Source organism: Grampus griseus (assembly GCF_964374135.1).
Source record: "Grampus griseus genome assembly, chromosome: 14".
Lineage (NCBI taxonomy): Eukaryota > Metazoa > Chordata > Mammalia > Artiodactyla > Delphinidae > Grampus > Grampus griseus.
This window is the reverse complement of record NC_139008.1, coordinates 36,829,249-36,843,035: the sequence shown is the minus strand read 5'-3', so window position 1 is coordinate 36,843,035 and position 13,787 is coordinate 36,829,249. Positions and strand designations below refer to the sequence as shown.

General features: G+C 63.3%; 3 protein-coding genes across 12 annotated transcripts; 2 read left to right on the top strand and 1 right to left on the bottom strand.

The window, feature by feature from the left end:
• Positions 1–528: 528 nt before the first annotated feature.
• KREMEN2 (kringle containing transmembrane protein 2) lies at positions 529–4,017 on the top strand (the record flags this gene model as incomplete). 4 transcript variants are annotated; one of them, XM_082671197.1, is made up of 9 exons in its annotated part: positions 529–622; positions 861–1,035; positions 1,774–1,865; positions 1,964–2,088; positions 2,406–2,442; positions 2,881–3,213; positions 3,281–3,403; positions 3,486–3,561; positions 3,807–4,017. In XM_082671197.1, 9 exons carry the CDS (start codon positions 529–531, stop codon positions 4,015–4,017), a joined length of 1,266 nt encoding a protein of 421 aa, XP_082527323.1. The 4 variants fall into 4 exon arrangements, with proteins under 4 accessions (XP_082527323.1, XP_082527322.1, XP_082527325.1 ...); XM_082671196.1 differs by having other exon boundaries at positions 2,289–2,442; XM_082671199.1 differs by lacking the exon at positions 3,486–3,561 and having other exon boundaries at positions 3,807–3,949.
• Positions 4,018–5,572: 1,555 nt separating this feature from the next.
• On the top strand, positions 5,573–8,014 carry PAQR4 (progestin and adipoQ receptor family member 4; the record flags this gene model as incomplete). 4 transcript variants are annotated; one of them, XM_082671048.1, is made up of 4 exons in its annotated part: positions 5,573–5,806; positions 7,176–7,397; positions 7,581–7,750; positions 7,952–8,014. In XM_082671048.1, exons 1-4 carry the CDS (start codon positions 5,641–5,643, stop codon positions 8,012–8,014), a joined length of 621 nt encoding a protein of 206 aa, XP_082527174.1. In that variant the 5' UTR covers positions 5,573–5,640. The 4 variants fall into 4 exon arrangements, with proteins under 4 accessions (XP_082527174.1, XP_082527173.1, XP_082527172.1 ...); XM_082671047.1 differs by having other exon boundaries at positions 7,293–7,397; positions 7,581–8,014; XM_082671046.1 differs by having other exon boundaries at positions 7,581–8,014.
• Positions 8,015–8,857: 843 nt separating this feature from the next.
• Positions 8,858–13,227, bottom strand: PKMYT1 (protein kinase, membrane associated tyrosine/threonine 1; the record flags this gene model as incomplete). Of its 4 annotated transcripts, none has more annotated exons than XM_082670623.1 (7): positions 8,858–9,051; positions 9,135–9,233; positions 10,135–10,292; positions 10,378–10,550; positions 10,684–10,790; positions 11,493–11,986; positions 12,877–13,227. In XM_082670623.1, 7 exons carry the CDS (start codon positions 13,225–13,227, stop codon positions 8,940–8,942), a joined length of 1,494 nt encoding a protein of 497 aa, XP_082526749.1. In that variant the 3' UTR covers positions 8,858–8,939. The 4 variants fall into 4 exon arrangements, with proteins under 4 accessions (XP_082526749.1, XP_082526750.1, XP_082526748.1 ...); XM_082670624.1 differs by having other exon boundaries at positions 9,147–9,233; XM_082670622.1 differs by having other exon boundaries at positions 8,858–9,112; positions 9,172–9,233.
• Between the last annotated feature and the right edge of the window lie 560 nt (positions 13,228–13,787).

The following is a 13,787-nucleotide window of genomic DNA, read 5'->3' as shown; positions in this document are numbered from 1 at the left end:
CGCTCCGGGACACAGAGGGTCCCGGAGATGGGGGGCGGGCGTGGGAGGCGTCTGGACCTGCTGCCTCCGCTCCAGTCTCGGGCGGGGCTTCCCTGCCTCGGTGAGGGGGGGGGACCCGTGGGGAGGGACGCCAGGGGGGCAGGAGACAGCGCGTCGGAGACCTGGGCGAGGGAGACTCAGAGAGCAAGAGGCAGAGGGAGGGGGCGGGTGTGGAAGCCGAGGCAGGACCCCGAGCCCGGAGAGGCAGAGACGGAGAACATCCCTGGCCAGAGATCGTCCCCCCGGGGAGACTCCCAGTAGGGGCCGGGGCAGAGAGACGCCTTCAGGGCCAGAAACCCTAGGAGGCAAATACCCCTGGGAGATATTACCGCCACCCCCCGCCCCAGATAGAGAGCGCCTCGCAGAGCGGGGACGAGGACAGACTGTCAGAGGACAACGCCCCCCAGGCCTCCTGGGAGACCCCGGAGCAACCCCAGGGGCGACAAGGGCCTTGTGAGGGCCAGGGCGACCTCTTCTTGGTTGGGGGCGATGGGGACACGGGCCCCGCAGGGCCTCCTCCTCCTTCTCTTGCTCCGGCTGCTGCTGCCACGCGGGACCTCAGCTGGGAGCCTGCATAACCCAGGTGAGTCGCGGCCCGGCGACTGGGCCGAGGTCATCATTCCCTCCTCGGCCTCCGCGCCTAGAACCCGAGTCCCACTGGCGAGGGGGCAGAGCAGGTGGTGGCAGCAGCTGAGCAGCCCGAGGGCCCCGTGGGCGCCGGGGGCGCTGGCTGGGGAGCTGGGTGGGAGTTGGCATCGGAGTGTGGGGTGAGGATGCCCGGCAAGGGTCAGGACCTCCCAGGCCCCGCCGTCGCCGTGCAGGCCTGTCCGAGTGCTTCCAGGTGAATGGCGCAGACTACCGCGGCCACCAGAACCGCACGGGCCCGCGCGGGGCTGGCCGCCCGTGCCTCTACTGGGACCAGACGCAGCAGCACAGCTACAGCAGCGCCAGCGACCCCCACGGCCGCTGGGGGCTGGGCGCGCACAACTTCTGCCGGTGAGGGGCGGGGCCTTCGCTGGGGCGGAGCTGGGTGCACTATTACAGGCGTTGGCCCGGAGCTGGGCCTCGGCATGGGCGGAGCGGAGGTCTCTGCTGTGCCGGCACAGGGGCCATCTCGAGGGCCTGGGGGCGGGGCTTAAGCGTGGGGTAGAACCTTTTCTGACCTGGGTCGGGCCGTAGGCGCATAACTTCTGCAGAGCCTCAGGTCAGGCCTGGGCACTCAAGGCGCCCATAAGGGCGTGGCGTAGTCAGAGGGCAAACCCTGGAGTGAGGGGCCGGGCCCTTGGCTCACATCTTCTTTTGAGACACATCTACTGGTGGTGACGGAGGGATTGGGGGTTCAGAGCCACAGTTTCAGTCTGAAGCGGCAGGGACCGAGCTGCGCGGGAGGACACTTCCCTGCTGAACCGCAAAGCTTAGGGCTCATCACTTCTGCTTTAAAGCAGGATTCCAAGACAAGGGACTTGGCTGAGGCCCATGGCTGGGTGGAGGACTAATACTACAAATGGCCTCAAAGTCTTCATAGCCTATCAATAGCTGAAGACCTAAAATCAGCCCCCAGGGCCCTTTAATGACTTCCCAGCGTACACTCGGAAGTCGACATCCATTCTGGTGGGCAAACCAGAATTTGCTCGAACACACACGGTGGCCATTTTGAGAATAAGCCGTGGGTCAGGGCTGGAATTTGCCATTCTTGGGACAGGAGGATCCCAACTATTTCTCCTGTACCAACAGTAACCCAGATGGTGATGTGCAGCCATGGTGCTACGTGGCCGAGACAGAGGAGGGCATCTACTGGCGCTACTGCGATATCCCCACGTGTCATAGTGAGTGGGCCGGGATGGACAAGGGTGGAAGCCGGGCTGCCTGGGCAGAGTTCGCTTTTGGAGGCGCCTCACTGAGCCTGACTCTGCTGCCCCCTCAGTGCCTGGGTACCTGGGCTGCTTCGTGGACTCCGGGGCACCCCCGGCCCTCAGCGGCCCCAGCGGCACCTCAACAAAGCTCACTGTCCAGGTGTGCCTTCGCTTCTGCCGCATGAAGGGCTACCAGGTATTGCCCACCTGCCCAGATCGGTGGTGACCCCTGACCTTGACCTCAGGACCAAATCAACTTCGAACTCTGAGGCCAAACCTTGACACTAATTTCTGAACCCCCAGCCCGATTCCCACTTCCGACCCCAACCCCTGGCTCCCACTACCCCACCCCCACCCCAGCCCCTGTCTCGGTGGTCACCCAGTCTGTGCTTCCAGTTGGCGGGCGTGGAGGCTGGCTACGCCTGTTTCTGTGGCTCTGAAAGCGACCTGGCCCGAGGACGCCCGGCTCCGGCCACCGACTGTGACCAGATCTGCTTTGGCCACCCGGGCCAGCTGTGCGGCGGTGATGGGCGCCTGGGCATCTACGAAGGCGAGGAGTGGGCAGGGATGAGGGGCCCGGGTGAGGGGAAGAGTCTGAGTGAGACTCAGCGATGCCGTGACAGGGGGCGGGATCTGGGAAGGGAAGGCGGTAGGTTGGGGGCGGGGCTTAATAAAGGGATTGGGTTGAGGACTGGGCCCGAAAACGGGACTGGGCTGAACCTGGGGCCAGGGGTCTGGGTCTGAGGACGGGACCTGAGAAAGAAATTGAGGGCGAGACTTGAGGAGGGAATTAATAGTTTGACAGCGGGGCCTATGGAAAGGGTTGGACGGGGTCGGAGGAGGGAGTTGGGCTGAACCTGGGGTGGAGGCGGGGTCCGAAGATGAGGCTGGTCTGTCTGGGGCGGGGCCTAGCTGGGAAGGGGCGGGGCTCTATGTAGAAGGAGGAGCCCGCCGGTCTCCGGGTTCTGACCGCCGGCCCCGCCCACAGTGTCCGTGGGCTCCTGCCAGGGGAACTGGACTGCACCTCAAGGTGTCATCTACTCCCCGGACTTCCCGGACGAGTACGGGCCGGACCGGAACTGTAGCTGGGCGCTGGGCCCCCCGGGCGCCGCGCTGGAGCTCACCTTCCGCCTCTTCGAGCTGGCGGACCAGCGCGACCAGCTGGAGCTGCGCGACGCCGCCTCGGGCAGCCTGCTCCGCGCCTTCGACGGCGCCCGCCCGCCGCCGCCGGGGCCGTTGCGCCTGCGCTCCGTCGCACTGCTGCTCACCTTCCGCAGCGACGCTCGCGGCCATGCGCAGGGCTTCGCACTCACCTACCGCGGTGAGGCCCCGCCGCGTCCCCCCTCAGCCCGCTCCCCCGCCAGCCTGCCTCACACCCCTCTCCGCAGGGCTGCAGGACGCCGACGACCCTGCGCCCCCCAAGGGCTCGGCCCAGACCCCTGCAGGGCCCCCCGACGGGGCCAACGTGAGCTGCAGCCCCCGGCCTGGAACTCCAGAGGCCGCGATTGGGGGTGAGACGGGCGTGGGAGGCGGGAGAGAGTTTGGGGAACAGACCCTTCCAGCCCTGTCCTCACTGCACTCGTGTGCCCGCAGCCCAGGTCTTCTTGACGGTGACGGCCGTCTCAGTGCTGCTGCTGCTGCTGTCCCTGCTGCGCCTGCTGCGCGGACGGTGCGCGCTCTGGGGCAGGACCTGAGGGCGGACCTTGCCGGGAGCCTGACGCCCCACCCCGGTGCCCCGGGGCGTGGGGGGCCCTGGTGGGAAGCTAGGGCCCACGACAGGAACAGGGCTGGAAGGAACTCCTGGGTTCGAGGGACGAGGATCACGCGTCCGAGGGACGCGTGGGATCACAAGCGAAGCAAGGTGCTGGAGGTGAGGTTGGTTGGGGGTTCGGCTGACGTCTGCTCCCTCTCTAGGAGCTGCCTGCTGGCTCCGGGTAAAGGGCCCCCAGCGTTGGGGCCTTCCCGGGACCCCGCAAGAAGCTGGGCCGTTTGGTACCGCCGGCCTCGAGGGGTCGCCCTGCCCTGTCCTCCCGGGGACCCCCAGGTTGAGAGTCTAACCGCGAGTTACCGGCCATTGAGCGCCTCCAGCCAGAGTTCCCTGCGCTCACTCATCTCTGCTCTCTGACTCGGGACCCCCAGGGTCCACTGGACCCTCCTGCAGCGGGATAGACTCCTGAGACCCTTTGCCACACACTGCCTACCTTGGCCTTCTGCCCCTTTGAAGTTTGGCAGCTCGGCCTCTAGTCATCTCAAGGAGGCCAGACGTTGGACAGGAAGCATCTGGTGCTATTATTGGGAACTTCACCTGACCCTCGGGGTCCAGATGGTCAAGGCAAAAGGGCAAGAGGAATTCGACTTCCCTCATAAACCTGGATACCTGGGTCTTTGAGCCCCTTCTGGGGTGGTTCTGGACTGCTGCCCAAAGTGAAATGTGAGAGGTCAACAAAAGTGGTCAAAAGACTAATCATAGGTTTTGAATAAAAGACCTATTTTGGTACAGGGCTCCGGAATTTCTTATGTGTGGGAAGAGCTATGAGGGTACAGTGCCAAGAGTGGTTGTGGACATGCAAGTTAAAGGCGTTCATCGCAAAGAGTTTCATGTAGCAGCCTGGAATGCAGAGGAACCGCGGAGGCGGAAGGATGAGTGGGCGGGGTCCTGGAGAAGGGGAGGAGGTGGAGGCCGGTTGTCAGCAGGGTTAAGCAGAAGAAGGGATGCCTTCGTAGACCTGATTTAGGATGAACCCTGGTGGGGACCGAACTTTCTTCCCTGGCCTCCTGCCCTCTCTCCCTCTCCGTTTCCTGCCCGTCCTGGGCGGGGCCGAAGATGCGCCTTTGGCTTGAACAGTGAGCGACTTTGGCCCAGACCAAGCTCGAAGAAGCCTGGCCCGAAGGGCAGGGCCTCACTGGAGGGCTCCGGGCACGTCAGGCACACCCCTAGAGGCCCGGGCATCTCGGCACGCCTTGCTGCGCTCCGGGGAAGTCGGGCGAGTGGAGATATCACCCGTGGAGTAGGGGCGCGCCGGCTCTAGACCTGGCCCGTCCGAAAATCCCGGGTCGGCAGCACCTTGGACAGAGACCGGGCTGTGGGGTGCTGCAGGGTGGAGGGGCTGTGCCCGGGAGGGTGAAGGCCCAAGGGTGAGTCAACCTGGGGGTAGCGCGAAAAGCCCGGGCGCAAACTGCAAGGGAACGCGAGCCACCGGGACCCAGAAAGTCGGGTCCCAATCCAACAGAAACCCCATGCAAATAAGACTGGGACCGCATATATTATGCTAAGACGCTGAAGGTCTGGGCGGCTGCCGGGAGGAACCTCCCAGTCGGCCGCGCCCATTGGCCCTCGCAGCCGCGACGTCAGGAGCCCAGAGCGCGAAACCCTGGCGGGATGGCGGGGGCGAGCAGCTGGGGCGGAGCCTGGCGTCCCCTCCCGCGTCCGGCCGCGCCCGTCCTCCCGGCAGCCCAGAGACTACTGGCCGCTGCCGCCGCCACAGCAGCCGCCGCGAGCTGTCCCTGCACAGCGCCTGCCAGCCGCACTGCGCTCCGGATTCCTGTGCGTCCCCGGCCTCCGCCCAGGCGTGGGGTCGCGGGGCCCGCGCGTGCGCAGCGGGGCACGGGCCGGGACCCCCGGACCAGCGCGTGCGCGGACCGAGCACTGGGAGGTGGGCGGGCGCAGGGATGAGGCTCCGGGTGCTGTTGGCCCGCTGAGGAGACCCGGGGGCAAGAGGAGCGCGGACCGACTTCGCCCGGCCGGGCCATGGCGTTCCTGGCCGGGCCGCGCCTGCTGGACTGGGCCAGCTCGCCGCCGCACCTGCAGTTCAACAAGTTCGTGCTCACCGGCTACCGGCCGGCCAGCAGCGGCTCGGGCTGCCTGCGTAGCCTCTTCTACATGCACAACGAGCTGGGCAACATCTACACGCACGGTGAGCCGCGCCCCTCATCCCCCATCCGCGGCAGCCCTGCCCGCGCCGGACCGGGGGCCCGAAGGCCGAGGAGAGCCCCAGCGCCCAGGTCCTGGGCTGCCCCGGCCCTGGCACGGCCAGGAGCCGTGGTGACAAAGCTGCCATTGTGCCGATCGTCGCTGCCCGCGTCTGCTCCCCCGGCGGGGCCCCCGGGGCAGGCGAGGGAAGCAGAGTCGGAGACCGAATCCGCTTAATCCCTCTGAGCCCTGGGAATAAGGAATCTGGTTTCCGGCCGCTTCGTAATCCCTGCGCCCTGGCACCCTCTACCGCCAACACCCGTCCCGGAGATGGGTGTTGACTTTGGCGAGGAGGGGCCCAGGAGGAGAAGCTAGGCCCCGGCCGCCCTGCAGCCCCCGCCCGCCCATAGCAGCCCAGCCGCCGGGCTCCGCCTGGTGGCGGCTCCTCCCCCCTCCGACCCCGCCCCGGGCCCCTCCTCCGCGGCCCCGCGGAACTGTGCTGACACAGCCCTGCCCGTCCTTGGCCTACCCGGGTGGATAGAGGTGCCCTGAGTGCGCTGGGACCAGCCTTGGTACCTGCCCCCAGGGGGACTGTGGCCTGGCTAGACCCTGCCAAGAGTGGGCAGTCAGCGGCCACAGCCTGCCAGTGCCGACCTTTGACCCATGTGAGGGCAATGCCAAAGTGCCTGCAGGAAGTGGTAGGAATGGTTCTGAAGACCTGGACTGGGAGGACTGGAACTCCCTGAAAAGGTGCCTGGGTAGAAGATGGAACAGGGTTCTTTCAGCCCCCTGCCCTGCCTGGCCTCACCTGCTCTGGTGGACAAAAAGGCCCACAGCCTCCATCTGTCTGGTCCCTTCTGGAGAGGAGAGGACATAGGGATTGGCAGGAGCAAGATAAGTGGCCCTGGGATCTGTTGTCATTGCCTACATGTCGGATTCAGAACTCACCTTGAGATCATGCCCCCTCTGGCTTCTGCTGATATATACCTAGGCCAGATTGGGGAGTGGGGGCCCCCTGCTTTCCTGGGAAGTGGTGTGGTGGCTGCAAGGGTGAGACCAGCTTGGGAGTCAGACTGCCCAGGGCTCTGTGCTGCTTCATTGCTTACTTGCTGGGGTTCCCTGGGGCAGGTTACTCAGTTTCCTCACCTATAAAGTGGGAATAATGGTCTCCCCTTCCCAGAACTATTGTGAGCTCTGCTAAATAAAGTTACTGAAAGCCCAGAGCCTGCCTCTGTCCAGGGCCGGCCAAGAGTTGGCCAACAGCCTTGTCAGGACCTGTCTTGCTCCCATCCCTCTAGCGTGTGGCCTCATTGAGGACATGACTTGTCCTCACTGCTGAAGCTGTCTGATGGAAAACTGTCTCCCTCCCCCAGGGCTGGCCCTGCTGGGCTTCCTGGTGCTGCTGCCCATGACCTTGCCCTGGGGTCAGCTGGGCAAGGATGGCTGGCTGTGGGGCACACACTGTGTAGCCTGCCTGGCACCCCCTGCAGGCTCTGTGCTCTATCACCTCTTCATGTGCCACAAAGGGGGCAGCCCTGTGTACACTCGGCTCCTTGCCCTGGATATGTGTGGGGTCTGCCTCGTCAACACCCTCGGTGAGCCAAGGGATGGGGTGGGGGGCGGAGGGCTTGAAGGATGGGAGCTGGGGGTTGGGTACACTCACATGAGCCTGAGATAGAAAGGGCAGGTATCAGGGAAACTGGAAGAAAAAAAAAAGGGACAAGGGCAGGTGGATCCCCAGACTGATGTGCCCTCTCCTGCCTCTCTCCTCTGTGCAGGGGCCCTGCCCATCATCCACTGCACCCTGGCCTGCAGGCCCTGGCTGCGCCCAGCTGCCCTGGTGGCCTACACCGTGTTGTCGGGTGTGGCAGGCTGGCGGGCCCTCACCGCCCCCTCCACCAGTAGCCGGCTCTGCGCTTTTGGCTGGCAGGCTGGCGCCCGCCTCCTGATGTTTGGGGCCCGGGGAGTGGGGCTGGGCTCTGGGGCTCCAGGCTCCCTGCGCTGCTACCTGCGCATGGATGCACTGGCACTGCTTGGGGGGCTGGTGAACGTGGCCCGCCTGCCAGAGCGCTGGGGACCGGGCCGCTTCGACTACTGGGGTAACTCACACCAGATCATGCACCTGCTCAGCGTGGGCTCCATCCTCCAGCTGCACGCTGGCGTCGTGCCTGACCTGCTCTGGGCCGCCCGGCACATCTGCCCCCTGGACTGAGCCACCTCCCGCCCGCCATGCCGGCCTGCTCACAGTCTTCTAGGGCCAACAGCACCATGCTGGCTCCCTGGATGCTTCCAGCAAATGGGACTTCCTAGCGGGGAGCCCTCGTCTGTTCATCCATTCTTCCCTATGGACTAGCCTCTTTTACTCACACGTTGGATCTCCACTTCCCCTTCCTGCCTTCTTCCACGGGACTTATAGGCTGAAAGGAAACCTTCCCTTCTCTGGGCCTGTTTTTACCCTCTGTGACCTGTGAGGTTTGGGCCAAAGGGACAGTTGGGATCCTGCCAGCCCAGAGCCATCACCCACCCTGACCCTCACATAAGGCACCTCACAGCTGCCTAGCCCAGCCTCCTGCCCTCTGTCTGTCCACCCTGCATGCTGGCCCTCCCAGCAGCCCGTTCTCCCTGCTGTCCAGAGACTGGAATGAGGGGTCTGGACAACAGGACTAGCCTCTTATCCCAGGACCTAGGGGCAGGAGGGTGGTGGCTGCTGCTTCTTCCAAGCAACTGGCACAGAGATGTAAAGAGCTGAATGGCCCCGGACCCAAGCCCCACTGGACTGAGGGCACCCTCCACCTTGAGTGCTCTGAAAGCTTGACCTGCCCAGCAGGGACATGCCTGCTCAGGAAATCTTTGCTCCACACAGTGGGTGACTCCCAGCTCCAATCTGCCAGCCTGGGGCTTGGGGCCTTGCAGCAGAGCTCAACCTTGGGCCGTCGCAGGGGCCTCAGACCCTGGGCAACGTCAGTAAGCGCCGTGTTGCCATGCAAGCAAGCTTGGGTACTCCCAAGATTCAAATACCTTTTATTAGACACGGCCAGGCAGAAGGGACCACTGGAGTTTCCAGACGGACCCCAGCCTCCAGGAGGATGGAGGGAAGGGGCTAAGAGGTTAAAAGTGCCGAGCCTGGGCCTGTGGGCTCAGGTTGGGCCCAGTGAGTCCTCAAACAGGCTGAGGAGGTTCCGAGGCTCAAAGGCGGGGAAGGTGCCCTGTGGAGGCTCTGAGTCAATGTCACTTAGGTCCAGAGAATCCCTAGGGGGAGAGAAGAAAGAGAAATGACTCTCAGGATCCAAAAGCTGCCCCCTCCCACCCCCTGGGACCCTGGGCCCGCTCACCTCAGCGTGTACCTGCCCCGGGAGGCAGGGGAGCCACTGCAGGGGGTGGAGGTGCTCCCGGCAGCACTGGCCAGGATGGCCTCTGGAGAGAGCGAGGGCCTGCGGGGGGTAGGCAAGACAAGCAGGGTGTTGAGGGGAAGGGAGGAGGCCACGGCTGGGTGGGAGCAGCAACACCAATCCTGACCCTGTGCGGGCTCCGAGCTCCTGCCTGACACAGGCAGGTGCCATTCTCGGACAATGGGCATTGGTGGACATTGAAAGAACACTCTGACAACTTCTAAAGTCTACCTGACCACACTCAAATGCCACCTCTGTCCCTTTTCAGAACACATGGGCTCTGACTGAGCTGACTTTGAAATGACCTTGTGGTATCTGAAGCTCATCTGGCACTTTGCCTGCTATAAAGCGCCCCCATGGCAATGGGGTGACATTCTCGTAAGGAAGGGGTTAATGGCGTGATTCCTTCTGAGAACTGTCTGCCCTGAGCTTGTAGTTTCCTTTGCAGTAGTTTCTTAATTACAGCCTCTCACTTGGCCACCAGGCACGTGGGACTAAGGAATTCCTCCCAGGGCGGGAGCTCACCAGGCTCTGGGGGTTTTGCGCCCTAAGAGGAAGGATAACACCTTGCCCTTGGGTATTGGCAGCCTCTGGGGGGTGGGGGCTGCACCGCCTGCCTTTCCCAGCAGGTGCTGTGGCCCCTGTGCTGCTCCCCAGCATGGCAGCACCCTCACTGTGAGGTTGCCAGTTCGCCCTGCTCCGTACGGCCCCTGGTCCACACACTGAGATTAGAAGAAACAACTGCATTCAAACTAGGCCAGGCCGCACCCCCACCAGCCTTGGTTTCCTTCCCGGCGTTTGATGGGGGCCAGGTTTGTGGGAGGAATGCCGGTTCACTACTAATTCCCGTGGGGCTGGGGCCTGGGCCTCGGGCATGGGGTTTGGCCATGCTGACGGCCCGTCTCCCCCAACTCCCAGCCGCCTGCCCAGAGTCCTCACCCACCCTATGCTGTCGTCATCCCAGTTGCTGGCGAGGCTGCTGTCCAGGAGGAGGCTGCAGGGCGGCGAGCCAGGTGGGGTGGCCGGCGGACCCAGGGGCTGCAGCCAGCTGGCAGGGTGTGCCAACCCGTGCCAGAGCCAGCATAGCAGGGAAAGCAGGGCCTGTGGAGACAGGGGGCCGAGGGAGGCTAGGTAGACCCTGGGCCAAGGAACAGAGCAGGGCCGCCCATCACCTTCCCTGGCTTACCTGCCACAGGGCCCACCCTCGACTGAGGGCCTCGGCAGCCATGTACCACAGGACGGTCCAGGGCCGCGGCTGCCTGAGCATGGGCAGGGCCAGCAGGGCCTCGGCTGTGGCCCGCAGCTTGGGGTCAGGTTCCAGCATCATGGTGAGGACAGAACGCAGCTCAGAAGACAGGCCTGTCCCCGGGGCAGGGCCACATCAGAGGTGATGGGGCCTTGAGCCTGGCAGTCCCTTGCCACCAGCCACCCCCCATGAGAGCCTGCCCTCCCTGTGGCAGTGCATCCCCTCCAATCCTCTCCTCCCACTCACCAGCAGTGAACTCAGGGGGCAGGTAGCCCTGGCGCAGCTGCTGCCAGCCCTCCCCACCATGGGGCAGCTCCATGTTGCACGCCACCTCCAGGATGGTGAGACCCAGGCTGGGAGGGACAGGGACAGAAGAGGGGCAGGGTTGACTTCGAGACACAGAACCCAGAGCCCCAGGCTACCCCCAAGAAGAAGGGTAGGAAAGGGATGCTATCTTCCACCATGAGCCAGGGAGGTGGGGAAGGAGGCGCTGGGGGCCCTAAGAAGGTCTCGGCAGGGCTGATGATGGGGACTATATCATGGAGCACAGACCCCGGGCCCAGCGTAGCTCACACACCACCTACCCCCCCACCCCGCCCCAACAGGACTGGCACTCTGGTCGCTGTTGTTAACAGTGATGTTCTCATCATCCTGTTGATGTGACTGGATGCTACTGTCAGAAGCAGAGCAGTGGTGACCAGCATGGACCTTGGAACCCAGCGCCTGGTCCAGGCCCAGCCTCACCACCTGCTCACTGTGAACTGGGGGAAAGTCCCTTAACCTGCTGTGCCCAATTCCCCTGTGAATGGAGTAATAATAGTCCCTCCCTTGGAGGTGTGGTGAGATGAGTGAAGAGACAAGTGAATCAGGTAAAGTGGCTCCAGAGGGTTCTCTGATTAGCTTAACTCTCCAGACCCCTCTCAACTAGAGGGCGGGACCCCCAACCCCTTGGGGAAGCATCTCCCAGCAAGTCTTCCTGACTTTGGGCTAGGATGGTGACCCTCTGCTGACCACTCCCCCGCCCACCAGGAAGAGCCTCCCACGTCGAGCCCCACCTGAACACATCTGCCGCTGTCCCATAAGCGCCTTGAAGCAGCTCGGGGGCCATGTAGCGAGGGTCTCCCTCCTGGGCCTCGCTAGCTCCGGATGCACCCAGCTCCACCAGCAGCCCAAAGTCACCCAGCTTGCAGCGGTCCCGGGGCCCCAGGAAGATATTGGAGGGCTTGACGTCAAGGTGGACCAGGCCTTGGCTGTGCAGGTGGGCCAGGGCCAGCAGGATGTCCCGCAGGTAGCCCCAGACCTGGGCCTCGGGCAGGCTGGCGCCCCAGGCCTCACAGTGCTGCTGTAGGCTGGGCCCACACAGCTCTGTCTGCAGGTATAGGATGCCGCCCTCCTCCCAGGCTTGCTCCAGCCGCACGCAGCATGGGTGCTGCCCCACCTTCTCATGGCCGCCGACCTCGGCCAACTTGCGGGCCCGGTCCTTGGGGCCCCGGAAAGGTGACATGCAGCGCTTCACGGCATAGAGCCGGCCGTCTTCCTTGGAGCGCACCTGGAAGCAAGGGGGAACAACCACTCAGGAGGACAACCCAGATGATTCTGTTAAGATTTCACGTGTGCGGAAGGTATGGCATGGCAGCTACCTTAGAGTGACCCCCACGTGTGCAAGAGCAAAGCTGGACAAACCTCCACCCCAGGTGCTGGTTTGCTGGAGACCCAGCGAAAGAAGAGACAGGGCAGACCTCTAAGTACAAGCCCAGGAGAATGCGTTAAGTAAAAAAGCTGCCTACAGAACAGCACGGGCAGTGTGGTCTGCCATGCGGCATATGAGATGGGTTTGTTTCTATCTGGTCAATTCCAGAGAATTACAGAGAAAAGTCTGGAAGGAAGAACGCCCACCTGAGAATCACCGTGGTTTCCCCTGACCTAGGGGCCTCTGTACTTTTTAACAAAATTGTCTTCATGTAGTATTTGTGTAAGGAAAACTACCATTTTAGAGGAAATATACATGATTGGAAAATATATTTTAAGAAACAAAAGGTGGCATGGAGGTGTCGCCTGAGTGCTTGCAGCAGGAGGGAGGTGGGGTGGGCACTGCACTGGGGGCGGGAGGTGGCCTGGCTCCGGGGCCTTGTGGAGCTTGCCAAGACCCCCACACGGCTGGCACCAGGCAGGAGGAGGTGGCAGGTGGGAGCCATCGCAAGGCGTGCCAGGCTCTGGACAAGGGGAGAGTGTGTACTGAGGGGGCCTCAGAGGGGCCTGCATGTGGGGTTATGAGAAAGCGGCCAAGTCCAGCACTGAGGGGAGCCTGCCAGCCCAAGAGGTGGGCCGTCAGGGGAAAGGAGGGGAACAGGCTTCCCAGGACACTGTCCCATCCCAGCCAGGGTGGCGAGGCGGCAGGGGGTTACCCCAGACAGGCCTGGGGAGCTGTCACTGACTCACCTTGAAGACCTCTCCATAAGAGCCGTGGCCCAGGCGGCCGAGCCTGTGGAAACTCTGTTGGAAGAAGGACTCCGGCCGGCTCGGGTCATACCCGGGGCTCTGCAGGGGCTCGGAGGCTCGGCCTTGGAACGACACCCGCCGGGGCTGGGGCTGGTGCCAGCCTGGGGTCCGAGGAGGGAAGAGGCGGCTGATGGGGATGCTGCCCTTGGCAGGGGGCCGGGGTGGGAGGCTCCGACTGAGACCCCGAGACCTCTTGAGGGAGAAGCCAGGTTCTGCATGGCGGAAGTAGGCTGGAACCGGGACGGGGGTGCCACTCAGGGGTGGCGGGGTGCCCTCTTCGGGCACAGGCATGTCCAGCACAGGAGCCCCCAGAGTTCAGAACAGTGTGTCACTCAAAACAGCACCTGGTCCTATGGCCCCAAAGAGGCTGCAGAAGAGAGCCGAGTCTACGCCACACACACACACTCTGCTTTAGGCATGGAGGCGGTGGGCACAACAAGCACCTGGTGGAAAAAGGTATACAAATGTATGCACGCCTGCAGGTGGTCACCTGCACCTTGGGGGTTAGAGACACATAGACTGAAAACCACAGGGTCGTGTCCTGGAGGTTCCCACAGTCCAGCAGAGGTTAAACCAAGGCATGTTCTAGAGCCAGACCATACCTGTGTGCACATCTCTGCCTTGTTTGGCCCTAAAATATCCCACCTTGGGGAATTCCCTGGCGGTCCTGTGGTTAGGACTCGGCACTTTCACTGCCATGACCCAGGATTCAATCCCTGGTTGGGGAACTAACATACCGCAAGCAGGGTGGCATGGCAAACAAACAAACAAACAAATAAATAAAACATGGCCAAAAAACTAAATAAATAAAAATTAAAACTTAAAAAGAAAAAATCCAGGGACTTCCCTGG